At 39.1% G+C, this 20,638-nt stretch overlaps 1 protein-coding gene across 1 annotated transcript in view; it reads right to left on the bottom strand.

Moving 5' to 3' along the window:
• Positions 1 to 20,406, bottom strand: part of KATNAL2 (katanin catalytic subunit A1 like 2) — a 23,327-nt gene extending 2,921 nt beyond the window's left edge. The window contains exons 1-15 of the mRNA XM_072416716.1: positions 20,059 to 20,406; positions 14,649 to 14,719; positions 14,067 to 14,233; positions 12,963 to 13,008; positions 11,962 to 12,085; positions 11,410 to 11,502; positions 10,109 to 10,207; positions 9,129 to 9,206; positions 7,080 to 7,178; positions 6,804 to 6,867; positions 4,884 to 5,002; positions 3,112 to 3,203; positions 2,415 to 2,525; positions 1,273 to 1,435; positions 197 to 299 (exon numbers count right to left, since the gene is read on the bottom strand). Coding sequence (XP_072272817.1) covers positions 197 to 299; positions 1,273 to 1,435; positions 2,415 to 2,525; positions 3,112 to 3,203; positions 4,884 to 5,002; positions 6,804 to 6,867; positions 7,080 to 7,178; positions 9,129 to 9,206; positions 10,109 to 10,207; positions 11,410 to 11,502; positions 11,962 to 12,085; positions 12,963 to 13,008; positions 14,067 to 14,233; positions 14,649 to 14,719; positions 20,059 to 20,109 — 1,480 coding nt within the window. The 5' untranslated portion in view covers positions 20,110 to 20,406. The remainder of the gene's footprint in view (positions 1 to 196; positions 300 to 1,272; positions 1,436 to 2,414; positions 2,526 to 3,111; positions 3,204 to 4,883; positions 5,003 to 6,803; positions 6,868 to 7,079; positions 7,179 to 9,128; positions 9,207 to 10,108; positions 10,208 to 11,409; positions 11,503 to 11,961; positions 12,086 to 12,962; positions 13,009 to 14,066; positions 14,234 to 14,648; positions 14,720 to 20,058) is intronic.
• Between the last annotated feature and the right edge of the window lie 232 nt (positions 20,407 to 20,638).

Raw genomic sequence — 20,638 nt, 5'->3', positions numbered from 1 at the left:
GGAATGCAGGAATGAGCGTTCTATAAAAATGGTAAACTAAAGACAGTGTTTGTGAGATATTAGTGTGAGACAACTTATCCCATACAATGCTTCACACATGTATACTGATTGCTAGAACTACCTATTGGGCTATACATAGGTATTCTCCAACCATTCCTTTATGTTTGTTAAAAAAACTAAAATCCTTATTACATACCTGGCTGATGATTCTCCAGTGCATCAAATATTTTCCTCACGGGCCTCATAGCCGCCTCCTTACACACTAATTTAATGTCCGATCCAGAGTAACCGTCAGTCTCCTGAAAAAACAAGATGGCGTTATATTGGTTTAGGTGTGCATGTAGTTAGCATGTGCTTGTAGAAATTGCTGTCCACATTACATTCTACCAATGCTTCTAGCTCTGCAACACAGCAAAAAAAAGGAATCACTAGTGAATGGTTTGGTTAGTATTGTAATTCTACAGGCTGACTTTTTTGACTTGTGTCACAAATATAGCCACTTTCACAAAAAAAACTCTAAATCCGTTGCTATATGAATGGAGTCTGATTTCATTGGACCATTTTTGTAATATTACAGGTATGAATGATATATTGTTGACACAATGGGCCAGTTTTATTAAAGCTCTTCCAGAAGATAGACTATCATAGGTAAACCTAACATAGGTGACACAGCAAACCTGGGATTTGGTCCAGGATTGAAAACATTTTCCAGCTAGGAGTAAATATTTTTTTTTAAATCCATTACAGGTTTGGATCTGGATCACCTAGGTTCTCCCATGATAGTCTATCTTCTCCAGTCATGAGCCTTAATAAATCACGCTCAATATATAGCAACAAAATAATTTTTCTAAAAACAATTACATTCTTTTTATGCTAAACGGTGCCCAAGATTCAGTCCAATGACTTAGCCTAGCTAGAGATAAGGCCATCAGTCTGCTGCAGACAGAAAGAAGCATTTGCAGTGTCTCTTCTCCCAGTGTTTAGACTGCAACACTGTACCCAATTACAAGGTGAGAAGCTATATTGGGGGCTGATCTGTGTCAGATATCAGTGAACACAGCCAACAGACCTCATTGCAGGATGTAGAAAGTGATCCTGGATGATTTTTGGCTCTGTCCAAAAATAGAAGATGACCGCATTGTCAGAGGAAGTAGTGTGAGTAGTAAAAAGTATCTGAACATTATACACTCACACATTATTTAGCATTCATAACCTTAATACAATAAGATATGTGATATATTTTTTATGTATATGGGTACACAGTATTCTTACCTCCCCCAGGGTGCTGTACTGTAGCTCAGTTCTTAGCTCCACCCCTCCACTGTTGCTTACGGGAGGCAACCAGTGACGGATCATGACCTCCCGTGCTTCTTTATTGGGAAGATCCACCAGAATCCTCTTCTCTAGCCGCCTTAACATAGCATAGTCAAGTTCCCTGGGTACAAAAATGGTAATTTCATAAAATAATGTGCACAGGAGATTGAATTCTGATTTCCGATAATTTACCCCAAATCATAGAAGATCAGGTTGAAAAAAGACATAAGTCCATCAAGTTCAACCACTAGGGAAGTAAATATATCCTAGATTTAAAACCCTATGAACATAGTTAATCCAGAGGAAGGCAAAAAAAAACTCAATTTGCTCCAACAGGGAAAAAATTCCTTCCTGATTCCATGAAGCAATAGGATGTTCCCTGGATCAAAAGTCTCTGCTATCTTTACTTTAAACCAATAAAAATATTTGGCGGTAGTATTCAAAACTTAAAAAGGTAAAAAAAAAATATTAAACATAAATACTTAAAAAACGTAAAAAACTAAAAATGTTAAAAAACATTAATTCGTAAAATAAAAAAAATGGATTTAATACAATAAATGCTATACTCAATACCATAATATTTATGTTTTTTTGCTTCCCATTTGTCCTTCATGTACCCGTTTCCTGCAACTTCATGCCCCTATATTTTTTTCTTTTTTATACTGTATATAGTCTTCTCTATTGGATAATCATATTGGTTATATTCTTATTCACGTTATGGTATAATGAGCGGTTCAATATATTTTCCTATTCTTTCTTATGTTGGACATACCAAGCATTTTTTTTCCCCTTGATTCCATTCACTCTGCGCTCTGCACAGCTTTAAGTACTTTACACTTGAAAGTTAAAACCCTTCTTACTGTGAACATAGTAAATAACCGGCCTACAAAGTCACAGGGAGCTTTTTAAATACTGGCATATGGCAAATCTGAGTTTATTAAAGATTATTTTTGTTTCTGGCCAAGAATACACATTAAAGAGAGGAGGAAGAGCTCACAATTAATCTTTAAATGTTTTAAGCAAAACTAAGACCCTTTCTGTTGATCTGTGCTTAGGGGGCTGCGGATATGTAGTCACACAACGCTGGCCGGGACTCTTACCAGGGCAGATTGGAAGCGGCTAAAACAAACACGAGGTCATCTGATCGAGACAAACCATCCATCTGTACAAGAAGCTCGGTCTTCATGCGCCGGCTGCCTTCGTGTTCACCTCTGTAAAAAAAATAGGAGGAAAGGCTTCATATCTCCACTGTCCTGATATAATAATTCTCTTTTTTGTTGGGAGGGAGAAGTGGCAATGCAGGGAGTACAAATCTCACAAGTTTCTGCAGTAAAATCTGCTGTGGATGTTATAAATGGAGGTACCTTTATTTCATCACCCCTGTAGTACTATAGAGAGGTGTTCAAACAACACAAACCCCAACAGAAAACAGCCTCCTAAGAATCACTTTCCGAGCAACCATGGTGCCTGCCATACAGACCGATGAGATGCATTCAACAGGGAGAAAAGTAGTTGAGTGAGGATCAACTTGCCCATAGTTTTACTGCATGCTTGTTCCAGGGTAGACAGAAAGCACTGAAATGTCCAGACACCATATTTAATAGGCAATGGCAGCCTAGCACAGGTGGACTTGGATATGTGACCTGGAAATGGCCATTAGAAACTGATCAAATTATGCCTGGAAAGATGGCAGCCTGATGGTAACAGAGTTGTCAAGAGACTTCCTACTTTCCACCTATTCTTATATTATATTATATATTCTTATATATACCACTTACTTATAATAAGTTTACTTACCCTGGCCCTGCTCCTCGTTGGCTCATCACAGACTCCAGCTCATCCAGGAAAATGGTGGAGGGGGCATGGTAGCGGGCAAGTTCAAATAAAACCTGTGTGAGAAAAACCATTAGGGTTTAAATTTATATTATATATATATATATATATATATATATATATATATATATATATAGTGTTAAAGAAGATGCTTATCCACAGCATGAATCCATAGATGTCCACTAGACTGATGAACAGTGTATTAGTATACATGATATGTACAACTATGTAAATACACAAGTTACGAGGCATATATATATATAATCTGATTTAGACCATTTAACTGGTTATCTTACCATCATTTCATTAAGCTAAACCACATATTTCCATTTCCAATATACAGCATACTGCCTGCCCCCACCTCCTTGTCCACCGCCATTATGTTCTGGGTCCCCCTATATCTCCTTAGATTGTAAGCTGGAATGAGCACAACCATCTCTCCTATTGTATCGTGGTATGGTTGCATTTAATGGCTGAACCATCTGCATATACATAATTCAAGGTATAATATACATCTGCAGTTTTATCTGTATTGCCTGGGTTTTTAAATACAACTTTTTATTTTTATAGCACCATAGAGGAATTTATATCTATATATATATATATATATATATATATATATATAGTGTTAAAAAAGATGCTTATCCACAGCATGAATCCATAGATGTCCACTAGACTGTTGAACAGCGTATTAGTATACATGATATGTACAACTATGTAAATACACAAGTTACGAGGCATATAACTGGTTATCTTACCATAATTTCATTAAGCTAAACCACATATTTCCATTTCCAATATACAGCATACTGCCTGCCCCCACCTCCTTGTCCACCGCCATTATGTTCTGGGTCCACCCTATATCTCCTTAGATTGTAAGCTGGAATGAGCACAACCATCTCTCCTATTGTATCGTGGTATGGTTGCATTTAATGGCTGAACCATCTGTATATACATAATTCAAGGTATAATATACATCTGCAGTTTTATCTGTATTGCCTGGGTTTTTAAATACAACTTTTTATTTTTATAGCACCATAGAGGATCTTTGTGATAAATGCATATTTGTTAAATTCCTGTTCTGTATTTTGGCAAGTAGTGGGGTAAAATCTTCCTGATAGGACAAAGATTTCAACTTTCGCAAAATGAAATATAAAGATTGACAAGAAAATGTTATCCAAATGGTGCATTGGGTCTGATTTATTAAAGCTCTCCATGGCTGGAGAGAGGATACACTTTCTTCAATGAAGCTCTGTGATCCAACAAACCTAGAATGGATCCAGTCCAGGATTTTAAACATTTGCTAACAAATAGTAACTTACTTTTGAGAAATCCATTCCAGATTGGTTGATCGTTCAGCTTCACCAATGAAAGTGTATCTTCTCCAGCCTTGGAAAGCTTTAATAAACCAGGGCTATTGGGTCTACCTCTTTTTATTGAATATTTGCCCCAATCAAGGACTGAAGAATGAATTACTGCCTTTGCTGCACAACTGCTGCAAGGTTCAACAGCTCCTTCAATTAAATAATAATTTCTAAGTCTAGTTTTGAATTATCCTCCTGCTAGATTGACCATATGACCTTGTGTTATTGACTTTAGCTTCATTCTGCCCTTCTGTACCTTATCCACACTGCTTGTTGTGGAATTACAGTACAATGGTACCGTTAAGGTTGAACTATGTATAAGTAGTATGTATAAGTAGTGTAAAAAATCTTCAGAATTAAGCTGCTTCTTACCCTTACAAGCTTCTCTGAGTCTCCCCTCCACTTGCTGACGATGGTAGAAGCAGAAATGTTAAAAAATGTTGTGTTGCATTCTGTGGCCACTGCTTTGGCGAGCAAAGTCTTCCCAGTACCTAGAACACAACAATAGGCGTCAATCTCTTACTTTAAAGAGTTTAAAAATGTTTGTGCTTGAACAGAACCAGTTGGTAAGTGTAATATTATGGACCTCCACTCCTGATTAGTTATAATAATACAGCCTTACCACTCAAAGATTAGTTAATAATCATTTGCTTGTATTCTCTCCCTGTCGGAGACCAGGTGTCAGGCCATGTTTCAACTTTAAGATCCTCATCTCTCCTGCAGGAGTTGAGGGATTATGATATATTGACAATATAATATAATAAAGTTTTTGGGCTTACATAAAAGAAACTAAAGATAACAGATAATAACAATTAGAAAGTGTAACCATTCCTACTTTGCTTGGAGTATAATTGCGACCCCCATGGGAAAGCATGACAACTAAAGAACAGACTAAGACTGGGGTGTCAAGTGGCAAATGTCAAAGTTGTATTTTGCATACAATTTAGTGTATAATTGATCATAAAAATTATTAGAACCAATGTGCATCAACCGTGTATCATTTACAAACAAGGCTTCCCCATGTAGATTCCTATAGGGGTTTGCCTTAGTTACTAGACAATTGGTTGCCTAACCAGATGGTATAAGGTGAAAATGCTTGATGTCACATTCCCAAAGGGTTTTGGCAGTAGGCTTCATCAGGGGATACGAAGAGACCATCAAAGCAACTGCATAACAGAGTACAGTAAAATATCAATGTCAACGTATAAATGTATCATCAGAGAGCAGAAATACATGACATAAGCACCGTTCTTCTTTTGATAAACACAGAACATATATATACATGTAGGATCTATCAAGTCTCTTTCTAGTAGAAAAGAGAATAGGATGTATATAAATAAAGTTCAAAAGATTCAAAACTTCACAAAATATGCTCATATAGGTATTTGTGCTCCCTGATGATACATTTATATATTACTGTATTCTGTTATGCAGTTGCTTTGATGGTCTCTACGCATTCCCTGATAAAGCCTACAGGCGAAACGCGCTAAACATGAAAATAATATTAATTAGTACATTAGTCCCCTAATTTACTGTAGAACCTTGCATCTGCAGTTCCAAAAAGTAGCATAGTTAGCCCTGCCTGAGTTCTCCTCTCTGGACTGCAGAACACTCCCTTTATTATGGACAGAAGGTGAGGCGATATGTTTTAAAGAACATATTAAAGAAGTGGGCAGGACTGACACCACTGCGGTAATTTCAGTGCAGAAGGGACAGCGTTGGAAGCTTTTGCCCAGACATGCACTCTAAAGGATAACTTCTTGCAGCATTGACCATTTCAAATAAAATGATATGATTTGATTTACAGAAGAATATACATATACATTTTTGTGTATTCATACAAATTACCTAATAATATTACACAGTATTTATATTGTATCAACATATTACGCAGCGCAGTACAAAGTCCATAGTCATGTCACTGGCTGTCCCTCAAAGGGGTCCCAATCTAATGTCCCTACTATAGTCATATGTCTTTAACACAGTCTAAGGTCATTTTGTTAGGGGGAAACCAATTAAACTAACTGCATGTGTTAAACCCATGCAAACTCCATGCAGATAGTGTCCTGGACGAGATTTGAACCTGGGAACTAGGGCTGCAAAGACCAACCTCCGTGGCTAACCTCCGAGCCACCGTGCTGCCCACAGCTATGATTTATTTCACTTCCTGCCAATAGGTGTCCCTACCTGCCAATAGTTTTATAATAAGAAACACCACAAGTTGGGCAGAAACATCCACACCTATAGGTGGCTGCCCACAATCTATAAATGTAAAGCACCCATTACATTTACCTGGAGGCCCATACAGCAAAAGTCCTTTCCAAGGGGACAGGATTCCAGTAAATAGCTGTGGGTACTGCAAAGAAAAATAAGAAACATACGGTATAATAATATATTATCAACAGAATATATATACAAAGGAATAAAGTTAGTATAGAATATTTGCTAGTATAAAGCAAACACAGGTCCGAGCTATTTTCCCCCCATTATTGGCTGTATTTACAGAATGTGCCATGCTTCATCATGAAACAACATCCTGAATAACATTAAAGCCAAGTCTTTACTCACCCGTATAGGGTAGACCACAGCCTCTTTCACAAGTCGCTTTGCAGCATCGAGCCCAATCATGTCATCCCACCTTACGTTTGGGTTTTGTAAATAAATATCCTGCAGAAAGACCAACACACTTCAATTACAATATATTAGATTGTATGCAGGTTTTAACTAAATAATATCATGATCGAGACAATGATTTAAATTGATCCTTGTTATTGGCTGCATGCGTTCTATAAACTATCCACTTGTTCAATCACTGATCTGAAGTACAATAATTTTCTTAATTTTTTTTAAGTATTGATCGTAACATGAAAAGTGATTTTAATTTCAATATGATAGCTAGCCAATTAACACATCGGCCAATCAATTTTCAATTGATATTCTGCATTAATATTACTTAAAAAAGCAGATTTTTTTTTTTAACAATTTAATGTTTTTTCAAATTTTCCATTTCAGTTTTGTAGAAGTTGCTTTAGCTGAAGAAAATGGTTTGTGGCGGTTGGCGACTTTTCAAGATGAGCAGAGTAACCTGGCCTGGTGATTTGTGTGCAGTGCAGAAATACTTATCAAGGTGTCATGGAAGGTAAGTTTGGTATTTCCCATACAGCAGGAGGGTAGGTGAGCCACATGATACCTTATGTACATATTCTAGACCAGTGTTTCTCAATTTTATTTAACATGGGGAACCCCTAGAAATCTCTTTCAGGTCTTCAGCGAACCCCTTCTATAACTATTATATACACAGTACATTAGTGTGGTGATCAGTAGGGAGAATTCCTCTAACATTGCTGGCCACTGGGAGGAATATCACTCTTACCAATAGCTAAAAAGATCATTGGTGTCACTTAAATTGACCTGAGAGGTACAAATTGCTCATTGCTTAAAAAACCCATAGTAACTTCTGGAGGAACCCTGGTTGGTAAACACTGTTCTAGCTATTAAAGCCTATGCAAAACCAAAACCAACCATAATTGTAACTTACCAGTCCTTAGATTTTGTGGCTGCATTTGTTTGTTTTTTTTAAAGCGGTTTACCTGGTGACTCTGCCAGTAATACACTTTATGTGCTTAGGTGATAATACATTGTGAGTCAGCAATGTGATTTATATATATATATATATATATACATACATACACACACACACATGGATATATATATATATATATATATAATATATATTTATTTATATTATTTACTAGTATTTATATAGCGCCAACATAATACATAGCGCTGCACAAAGTCTATTGTCTTGTCACTAACTGTCCCTGAAAGGAGCTCAGAATCCATGTCCAATGTATGACGAAGCCTCTTCTCCTAGTATTATAGCCATGTCACCCCACTGCTTCCTCCCACTAGTCATACCTTGCACAGTTTGGTAAATTCTTTCTAGTAAACGACAGCTTCGCCTAACCCTGAGCCACATTCAGGGTTGAATTTAAAAGTTCTACTTGGTTCCCACGTTCCAGTGGCATCCTCCAGCGGTGCCCGGAATCTTCTTTCCCGGCGTGTGAACATTGGGGACATGAGGCCAGGGGAAGCAAATGCCAGCCGGGCATCTGCTCGCAAGCATGTGGCTAGAGGGCAGGACTGTGCGGCTGGGAGGTAGGACCAGGTGGGAAATTTGAAATACTAGGTATTTTAAATGTACTGCTTTTACATTTAAAAATACTTTGTATTCATACCGCCAGGGAGGTTAAAGCAGCGGAAAGGTTTCAGAAGGTTGTAGCACTCAGCAGATTATGATATTAGCACATTAGGCTTGTTTTTTTATATCAGTAATTAGTTAAGAGGGGTTGGACCATGAGACTATGAGATGTACCACATACAGAGGCACCACAACCACCTGGAACCCCAATTACTATCAAATGCTCCAAAAAGATCCACACAAAGATGTCAGCCAATACAAAGTAATTATTGTTTGTAGACAAGCAGCCTAGATTCCAGAAATGGAGCTTTGATTGATTTTGCACATAATTCAAAAGCTCATCTTTTCATGAGGATAAATGGTTGGCAGCAATTCTTGAAGATATATTTATGATGAAGGATTCTGTATGTACTTACCCTGCTGATCACTGCTGCCAGCTCTCTCATCTCACTACTGGCCCCAATAAATGCACTGACTGGTTTCAGTAAACGTTCCTGGGGGAAAAACACAAAAAAGGAATAAATAAATAAATTTGTTCACCAATTTTACACACTACATACTTGTATGAATCATTTCATGACATAGTCTATAAATCCATGATATGGTAATATAAAGCAACAGCATAATAAAAAAGGTGCAACTCTGTAGCATTTCAAAAAATAAGTGTGCATGACCTGATCTTTAAAGTGAACCTGTGGCATTCCTTTCTGCAAGCTGACTATAAGCAGACACTTTGGGCCTGACCTATTAAAGCACTCCAAGGCTGGAGAGGATACACTTTCATTAGTGAATTTGGGTGATCCAGCAAACCTGGAATGGATTTCTTAATTTGCTAGCAAATGTTTTGAATCTTGGACAAGATCCAGGTTCACTGAAAACAAAGTGTATTGTCTCCAGCTTAAAGAGAGGTTAAATGAATCAGACCTTATGAGTCACAATGAAAACAATGGTATCAAATACTAAATGTTGCAGAGTACATAGTACATAGTAGCCTATCGTATTTATGTCAAGCTTATGTCACCAGCAAAGGTCCAAATTCACCCACACCTGTCCTTTTACATAAATTTACCTGCTAGTGTATGTAGGCTGTATTTTATTAAAGGGCCAATAGACACTTCTCGACACCCAATATAACAGCCCTATGTTAATATCACCACTTTTACACAAAACCAAGTATTGGCAAATATTTCTTTACTTTCTATTGACTGGCCACAGTTAATGCAACCCCACTGCACCCCAATTAGAGAAAATCATTTAGATGGGGTCAGAGGTGGGGATTAGATTATTTACTGTCTATGATGATGCCCAGGGATAACAGGGTACCTCATCACACAATACAAGGGGGTAACTAACTGGAATAACATAGGTCGTCTTCTCTATAAATTCTGCAACTCACCGAGGGGTCTGGATTGTAATTCAAACTGTTCAAGGCAATTTCATTAGATGCCCCTTTAATCGCATCTTGTATCATGCTACGAAAATCAATGATCTGTCCCTGTTGAATTGAATAAGAGAAACATGGTGGTAAATGACATAATAATTATTATTATTATGATTAATAAAATTATTATTATGATTATGATTAATAATAAACAGTATTTAAATAGCACCAACATATTATGCAGGACTGTACATTAAATAGGGGTTGCAAATGACAGACAGATACAGACAGTGACACAGGAGGAGCAGAGGACCCTGACCCGAAGAGCTTACAATTAATGACATAAAACGACCTTAATGAGACACCTTCACCTTACCCATTGAGGTCAAAGTGTCAGTGCCTTCCAATAGCCCCTTCCAGAAAGCTATGATCATTCATTTGTTCTGCCCCATGTGTAGGTAATTTGTACTACAAAATCTCTTCTGTGGGATCTAACCAAGTGGGCTAACCTTATCCCCCAGCACACATAGATGAATGTGGGGTGCCTATTACTCTGAAACTGGTTTACCACATGTCCTTCCTTGACCCAACTATTTTTGTTTATTTGTGTAGATATACATTTTTTATAATTTCATGTACAACCAGATTTATTTTTTTCAGGTCATTCTTAGCTTTTTTAAAAAAGCCTCTTGTTGACCAAATGCAATAGCTCATACTGATATTTACACACAATGAGCCCAATTTATTAAAGCACTCCAATTCTGGAGAGAATGGAATGGATCTGGTCCAAAATTTAAAACATTTGCTAACAAATAGACAATGACTTTTAGGAAATCCATTACAGGTATGCTGGATCACCCAGCGTCACTGGTGAAAGTGCATTCTCTCCAGCCTTGGAGAGCTTTATTAAATCAGGGCCAATGAGTGAATGTGCCTAATTTATTAAAGCTCTCCATGGCTGGAGAGGATACACTTTCAGCAGTGAAGATGGATGATCCAGCAAACCTGAAATGGGTTTCTACAAAGTTATTTGCTATTTGCTAGCAAATGTTTTGAATCCTGGACCAGATCCATTCCGGGTTTGCTGGATCACCCAGCTTCAATGATGAAAGTGTATTCTCTCCAGTCTTGGAAAACTTTAATAAATCAGCTCAATGAATCAGATCAGTGACTCCTCTATACCCCCTATTCAGACGCAAGATTCGGTCAGAAATCAGCCTGAATCATAGCTGGTACTTTCAAAAATAGAAAAGCCCATGGTGCCCTGGGAAGTCCTTTATAGTTGTATTATACACATAATGTAGAATGACACTGACCCTCTTGTGTACAGCACCTTCGCCACCGTTTCTGTTTATGGCAGAACCATTTAGGGTGATCTCAGCTTCTGCTGGGCTGCGGCTGCCATTTTCCTGAAAAATGTTGAATTGAAAAAAAAAATTAGGCATCTGTGTCCTGTTGTGTAGATGAAGTTCAGTCTAAAGTTAGCCAAGTATTATTCTGACCTATTATTAATATGATCAACTTGTTCAATATCAATGTGAAACATTGCTAATCAGTCAATTTTACTATTATGTACAGCAACCAATTCTTTAGTATTGATTCCTTGTAATCAATTATAGTTATGAATGAAGATAAGTCTATATGTGCATGCTATGACCTAACCAATCAAGGTTCTTTTGGTGTTACAGTCAATATCCATTGGTTAATTACATTTAGATACCAAGAATGGCCTTATGGTTAATTCCATGAAGTGATAAGATGGACTGCTTCATGGAACAGGTACTATAACCTGTGCATGGTCAGTCATAGACAGTTGTCACTGAAATGATATACAGTAGACCAACACGTCGTAATATTCATCTACTCACCTGTCTGGGATTATCTCCTTTGGGTGGTCTGTCTGCCGTTCGGGGGTTAGTCCGGGATACAGGACGTTGTACAATGTTATGATTGGTGATTCTTGGAAGACCCTGAGAAATATTACTGGCTGTTCTGAGGAATGAAATATTACAATGTAACATATCTGCTATGAATTTGTAGAATACAAACCTTATTACATGACTCTGTCCATTATGTACAAAATACTCTGCCATTTAACATAAACTCTATCTGCTCACAAGTATTTTTTGGCCAGTTACCATCTAACTTACCCCTGCTTCATTTCCCTACAATGGCTTAGCTTCGGAACTGCAAAATCTGGAGTGGTGGATGTTGGCATTGCTCAGTGTACGACTACCATTGTAGGGATCTACATATAGAGGTAGTCCCCGAGTTAAGGACATCCGACATAAGGTCAATTCCTAGATATGAAGGAACGGGGCTTCCCTGCTTCTTGTGTGCAGGACAGAGGCTTTGAGGGGGCAGATTGCATGACTTGCAGAAGAAATCTTTTGCTAAACACAGCTAAGGTTGTGGGTGATCTTAAGAACTGAGCTGATCTGTAACATCTTGTAACTCCTTAATGACCAAGACAAGACTCTGTAGTCATTTCCTTTTTTTTTGCATATCAAAGCACAACTTGCTCCAGAAGTTAATGAATGTCTAGGCTCCATAAGGTTTTTGTTTTCCTTGCTTTGTTTGTGATTAACTCATAAAGAGGATTGTTCTGACTTACATAAAAATTCAACTTAAGAACAAACCTACAGTCCCCATCTCATATGTAACCCGGGGACTACCTGTACGTTTCAGCTCCTGACAACTATATAATTACTGTTCCCAGAGTCTACAGACATCAATGTGATATACACACAGGGGAAATTCACATATATACAATTTATTGCAGACAGAACTTTACATGGTGAAAACGTTTTGATGCTGCAGTGGAAAAGCGATCTCTCTCTCCTAGGACATAGATAATTACGACAGTTACCTTCTTAGTTTTCCTCCACTCCTTGGCTTTGAGTAAAGTTTACTGTCTGTAAATGTAAAAATAATATAAATAAATGGTAAATTTATATGTAATTCATGTAAGTAGTGGAAATAGCATCAGATATGTTTCCTGTCTAGTGCAAGCTTATCAAAAAATTTGTAAATATAACTTTTTAAGGTCTTACTCAGAAAGAATAAAGTACTCCCCACCCCCCAATGCCTCCATCTGCTTTTTATCTCTCGGGGAAGAGATCCAAGTTTGTCATCATCCAGGGTCACTGTCTACTTCCCGGACCTAGATGTTGGCTCAGAAGTAGCACAGTCATGTAAATGCAGGGTTGGCTTGGCCGTGTACACACATATTTGACAGATCAGCCCCCACAGCTGCCCTGACCTGCAACACAGTTACAATACTGCAGTTTGATCACTGGGGGGAAATGCATTCTTCCTTTGGCGGGCTGAACATCTATAAACAAAGTAACCATTTCAAGAGACTTAATCAAAAGGGCAATTTAGAAAAACTACATGATCAGAACTAAGGCCAGTCTGCCAAGTAAAACCCTGACAGGTAAAATGGAATGTACAGGACATAGGAAGGGGCAGACAAGCTCCAAGACTTTCACGAAGTGTTGAAGCTTTGTTTGGTCAACTTGAGATTCAGGTGCTGAAGATATGTGCACCTGCACATCATAACTGCAGAAGTTTGCCCCTGTTCCTGCAAGACAGAGTCTGTTTAAAAGCCTGTGGAATGAGGTAGAAGCAGGGAGATCTTTACACTGCAGGTCCTCAGGTACAGCTTCTTCTCCAGCAAGGAGAACACTGGTTAGCACAGTACTGAAAACACCAAATCTCACCAGACAAGAAGTCAGAGGAAGTGTATTTTTTATTATTTCTTGTTCCTTCAGCCCCCCCAGTGGAAAATATTTGACCCCTTAATGAATTAGAGCATGCTCTAATTTACGTTGTGGTAAGCACTTGCCGCTAGGGAAAGTTACAGTTAAGGAAGATGGCAGCCACACTGCAACTGCTGCTGTCCATGTAGACAAGGGCACAGGTATAAAAAAAGTATACAAAGTATCCCGTGATATAGATTTCTGGAACTTACCACTATCTGCTGTCTTCTTGGTGATCTTTGGATACTTCTGGAATTTAATAAAATAATAGCTCTCGTATTCCAATAAAATGGTCTCTAGATCAATGTTGTCACAAACTTCAAAGCGTCTCAGGCTTAGTTTGGCTTCCTGTTCCAGGGTGTTTGCTGTGTCTACGTACCTGGAATAAAACATACAATAGCCAAGTTAAAGTAAATGTAGACATATAAATGTATATGTATGTAAATATACTGTATATATCAAATTATATAATTTACTTTATGTTCATCTTCTATCTAAATCATTTCCACGAATCTCTACCAAAAAATTTTGCATTCTGGTAACATAAAACATAGTATACATAAGATCATAGTATTTACTGAACATGAGGATTTACTGATATGAATCCCTCTTTTATTTTTTACTCACCTACCTAAACCTTCCCCCTATTCTATACAACATTTATTAGTAATAGTATTATGTGTACATAAGATTAGTTCATTTCTGGGGTTAAAATCAATTAAAATCAGCCTACCAGCCTCCAGAGTCAAAGCAGTTAGCAGTTAGCAGTATAGTGACATATAGTCTGTACTCACCCTTCCTGCATAAGGTAATGCATAATAAGGATCAGAAGGTTCTTCCTTCTGGCTTCTGTCCGCAGCTCATCCTGTAAAATAAAACAAATGTGAACATGTGATAGTAATAGAAAATTGACCTTCACACTCTGAGTCATGAGAGGACCCTGGTGTGGTTCAGCCAATAGGAAGTGTCCATCTCCCATGGACAACCCCCGAGGGACCTCTGTGCAGAAGAGAGAGGAACTTCACTAAAAAGAAGGCAGTTTTTTTAATTGCCAGCAATCATTTAGGAGTTCAGAGGCAACCCAGATTTCAGATGTAACAAAGTCACCATGCCATCCTGGTAAAGCATTTCTTCTATAGAAAGATAATAAGAAATGTGATAAATGTCAAAGTGATTAAGTTAAATCTTTCCTCCAGTCTTCCCTTCAGTCTTGAACAGTTGTACTGACTTTTTTCCTGCACTTAAATGTCTTGCTCTGATTTCACTGCACACTGTGAGCTTCTCATAATGTTCATTAGAAGCTGCAGCAAGTCAAATAGATCCCACCTCATTTACTGGCTGCATCCAGCATTATCTAGACCTTTCCCCCAGCCTAAATATCCCTGACTACCCCTTTCATTCTGGTATAAAAACTCAGCAAGCTGTTTCCAGAAAGCTATGCACAGCACCCTGTTGGCTCCTTCAACCAGATCTGTCTGCATTGCATAGAAAAGCATAGAGATCTAATGATAATGTCTAAAATAGTCTACAATAAGATATGGAAAGAACAAAGGTTTAATTATTCATTTCATTACTAAACATCAGCTCTAAGTAATATTTACAGGTCTTGCAAATGCCTGGACAATGAAAAGAGAAGCAGCAGACTAATAAGCACAACCAATTGCCTCTTTGTGCTGCTTCTCCCCTTCCCAGGCTGAGCTCTGCTGTACATTACAATATTAGGAGACCAATACCCGTCACATTCAGGGTCAGCCATTCCACGTTGTATTGCTGAACACAGAGCTGCTTTCATTTCTGTCTTTTCTATCTTCCTCAGGTTCAGTGTTGGCACAAAATCCATTTGCAGGTTTTTCCATGTTGTGCCAGAAAATCTGCAGAAATGTAAATCTGATTGTAGCTACAGTGTAATCACAGTGCCTAATGGCCATGGAAAGGAGATGGGCTGTAATTATTAGCATGCAAATAGATGTGGAAATCTGTGAATGTTAACTAACATAGAAATGTTTAAAAACTAATGACTGAAAACACTTTCATTAAACCCAACTGCTCTACAAATAATTAGAACATGCTGAAAAAAAAAAAACACACAGGCCGGGAAAGAATCCATTTTAAAAAGCAATTAAAACTGTTAAGTGCTTCTATAAATGAGCAATGCTTATTAAGTGGATTAGCCTAATGAGATGTTTCTCCATCACAAGTATCCAAGGCTATTTAAAGGGGAAATATTGTGAATATTTATAATAAACAGGATTTATATAGCGCCAACATATTACACAGAGCTGTACATTAAATAACGAAGAATACAGAAAGTGACACAGGAGAAGGAGAGGACTCTCCCCCAAAGAGCTTACAATCTAGGAGGTGAGGGAAGTATCACACAATAGGAGGAGAGATATGGAATGGTGGGTGAGTAGTGAGGGTTTAAGAGACAGAAGAAGACGGGTAGGTGAGGTTAAAGCGTTGGGTTTTGAGGTCTTTAAATGAGCAGAACGTAGGAGCAAGCCGAATAGGACGAGGAAGACCATTCCAGAGAGTCGGGGCAGCTCTAGAAAAGTCTTGGATCCATGGGTGTGAGGAGGTTATGAGTGACGAAGTCATTAGAAGGAGGTGCAGAGAGAGTGGGTTTTGTATATCACATATGGGAACATATTGGACCATAAAGGAATCATTTCCATATTCTCATACAGGTGAAATGGCCTACTGTTCCTTCCAGTGATCAGATTGCAAATTGTAACTTTGTACCCAGTCACAAGGTGAGGGTATGCAGAAGGAGCTGATATGTCAGTTTTAATAGTGAAAAAAAAACATTTACACAGGACAGGGATTACCAGAGCCTCAGACAGTCTGAGAACACAATACAAGTTTGTTCTTGTAGCCTGGATACATTGTAACATGAATACAAATACAATGACCCCATACAAAGCAGCCACAAAGTTTGTAGAAGGAGGCCATGAAGAATGATTGGTATTCTGCTGCCCTCTAGTGGTAATGTTAGCACATAGTTTATTGTTCCTCTACTTTTATATTGTGTTACTTTTTTCTATGGCAAATAATTGCGGCGAACCCTAAAGCCCAAATGTGTTACATACTCGTTGTTTATTCCACATCCAGTCTGTCTTTTGTATTAATCTGCATTTACTAAGCTTTTAAACTCAATTTGATAGCCAATGGACATTCACATCCCCAACAAACACTCATTGGTCATTCATTATTCATGGTAAACCCCAATCTAAGAATATCACCCAATGGTCACTCGTTAATTTTACAAACCTCCATCCTGGACTGACAGTTACCCAAAGCCACAATAAACCCTGATCTAATACCCAACAGTCTCTGATGACTCATGGTAAACCCCCATCTAGGACTGACAGCCAACTGGGACTCAACACTTACGATTAACCACCCATTGGGACAAAAACCGGACAGTCATTCATGACCTGTGGACATCCCCCCTTCCTCCATGACAGGGAACCAACAGTCCTTCATGACTCTTGGTGAACCAGCATTGGGAACTGATACCCAACAGTTACTCATAAAGATCCAGGACCGACAACAAAATTATCGTTTTAACTCCTGGTCAACCATCATCAGAGACTGACACCCAACAGTCACTGGGGATTCATGGTCAACCGTCACTGGAAACTGATATCCACCAGTTACTCGTGAGTCACGGTCAGACCCCATTCAGAACTGACACCCAACAGTCACTGGGGATTCATGGTCAACCGTCACTGGAAACTGATATCCACCAGTTACTCGTGAGTCACGGTCAGACCCCATTCAGAACTGACACCCAACAGGCACTCATGATTCATGGTCAACCATCACTGGAAACTGACACTCAACACTCACTTGTGACCTATAGTAAAGCCAAGTTCAGAATAGACCCCCAACAGTTATTAGTGAGTCAAGGTCAATCACCATTGGAGACATTGACATCCAGCAGTCCAGCAGTCACCATTGACATCCAGCAGTCACTCGTGACTCTTGGTAAACCACTATTGGCAACTGATACCCAACAGTTACTCCTAAACTCCAATCCAGGACTGACACCCAAAAGTCCCTTATAACTCCTTGTCAGTCATCATCAGAGACAGACACCCAACAGTTACAGCTGATTCACAGTAAACTCCCATCCAGGACTGACACCCAACAGGCACTCATGATCCATGGTCAACCGTCTGGAAACTGACACCCAACACTCACTTGTGACCTATAGTAAAGACATGTTCAGAACAGACACCCAACAGTTACTAGTGAGTCAAGGTCAAGCACCATCGTGGACTGACACCCAACAGGCACTTTTAGATCACATTAAACCCCCATTCATTAATGACTCCCAACAGTGACTTATGACTCATGGTAAACCTCTAACCAGGATTGACCATCCTCAGTCGCTCTTGACTTCTAATAAATCCCCATTCAGGATGGACACCTAACAGTCACTTGTGACTCAAGCTAAAGCCCTATTTAAATTTTACACCCAACAGTCACTTTTATCTCACATTAAACCCCCATACATAATACATAATACATAATGAGATTCAACAGTCACCTATTACTCATGGTACACCCCTATCTAGGACTGACACCCAACAGTCAATTGTGACTCATTGTAAACCCTCATTCAAGAAGGACGACCAACAGTCACTCATGGCTACCCATCCAGGTTTGACACCCAACAGTCACTTGTGACTCATTGAAAACCCTCCTCTGGAACTGATACCCAAAAGTAACTTGTAATTGAAAACCAACCACCATTGGGGACTAATACCCAACAGTCATTCTGTTCAGACTGATGGACAACCCCTTCCCCCTGGGACTGACACTCAACAATCACTTATGACTCATGGTCAACCCCCATCCAGGACTGACACCTAACAGTCTATTGTGACTCATGGTAAACCACTAAAGAAGGACATTCAACAGTCACTTATGGCTCGTCATCCAGGACCGACACCCAGCAGTCACCGGTGTTCATTCAGGACTGACACCGAAAAGGCACTCGTGATTCATGGTCAACCGTCACTGGAAACTGACACCCAACAGTTACTTGTGAGTCAAGGTCAACCCCCATCCAGGACTGACACCGAACAGGCGCTCATGATCAACCGCCACTGGAGATTGACACCCAACACTCACTTGTGACTTATAGTAAAGTCCTATTCAAGACACACATCCAACAGTTACTAGTGAGTCAAGGTCAACCACTATTGGGGACTGACACCCAACAGTCCCTTTTAGCTCTTAAATTAAACCCCTATTCATTATTGACATCCACCAGTCACTTATTACTCATGGTAAACCCCCATTCAGGATTGACAATCAACAGGCACTCGTGACTCCTAATCAACCCTCATTCAGAATGGACACCCAATGTAAAGCCTTATTCAATATTGCCACCCAACAGTCACACTTAACTTATGATAAACTTTATGAGTCATGGTAAACCCCCATTCAAGAAGGATGCCCAACAGTCACTGGGTACTCAAAGAAACCCCCCCATAGAACTGACACCCAAAATTCACTTGTGATTGACAACCAACCATCAATGGGGACCAAAACCCAACAGTCATTATTGACTGATGGAAAACCCCTGCCCCGGGGACTGACACCCACCCAACAATCACTTATGACTCATGGTCATCTATTACTAACACCCAACAGTCACTCATCGCTCAAACCCCCATCTGGGAATGACACCTAAAAGTCAATTGTTACTCATGGTAAACCTCCAATAAAGAACACCCAACACTCACTCAAATTTGATGGTCATTGGGGGCGGTAAACCCCGACCTGCGACAGTTATTTGTACTTCATGGTCATAAGCTTTTGGAAACTAATACCAAACATTCTTGACTGACAGTGAACCCCCATTTGAGGCTGACACCCAACAATCATTAATGATTCAGATTCAGATTAGATGAGGACAATAAGCAACTAAACCCAGATATCAGGTTATTACAATAATGGAGCTATATATATATATATATATATATATATATATATATATATATATATATATATATATATATACACACACACACACAGAGACAGCACTGCGCATGCGTCAATGCCAGGGGCGCGTGGATTGTTTCCACGGCAACCTTAAGACAGTAACTATAGCAACCAGAAAGCCATTCATTCCCCGATTTCGCGCCACAGGACCAATAGAAGAGAGATGGTGCCCATATCTCGTCTTACCGCCTCTCTGCTCTGGGATGCGCTCTTGATGGCCTGGTAGGATAACTCCATCTTCAGGCACTCTCGTACGATACCTCTGGAGAATCCCCTGACCCGGGCAAGGTACACCGGGCTGAAAGAACGGCAGCTTTGCGAACCAATCGTAAAGGAACACCGCCTGACGTCATGTGCACACAACCCAATCAGAAAGCAGACGCCGAAGCTGAGGCATTAACTCGTTAATAGCAAGAAAAGACCAATTTGACATGTGATAATTGTGAATCACATGGAGCAACGCGTCCCCTGGTGGCTGTTTTGCAGAACGCAGGTTGCTTGATATTAAAGCAATGTACACCGGGACAGGAATACAAGAACCTAGAACAATCATTCTGGATCATTTTACTATGGAGGAGCCATTTAAAATAAGTTTCAGGTCTTCAGGGAATCCATTCTATAATTACTATATACACAGCTCACAGTATATTAGTGTGATGGTCAGTGGGAAGAATGTCTCTTACATTGCAGCACATTGGGAAAAAAGTCACCCTTATAGATAGGATTCTTCCCACTGATCTCCAATGTAAGGAACATTCTTCCCACT

The sequence above is a fragment of the Pyxicephalus adspersus genome, chromosome 6 (assembly GCF_032062135.1).
Source record: "Pyxicephalus adspersus chromosome 6, UCB_Pads_2.0, whole genome shotgun sequence".
NCBI classification, from domain to species: domain Eukaryota; kingdom Metazoa; phylum Chordata; class Amphibia; order Anura; family Pyxicephalidae; genus Pyxicephalus; species Pyxicephalus adspersus.
This window is presented reverse-complemented; position numbering and strand designations above follow the sequence as displayed.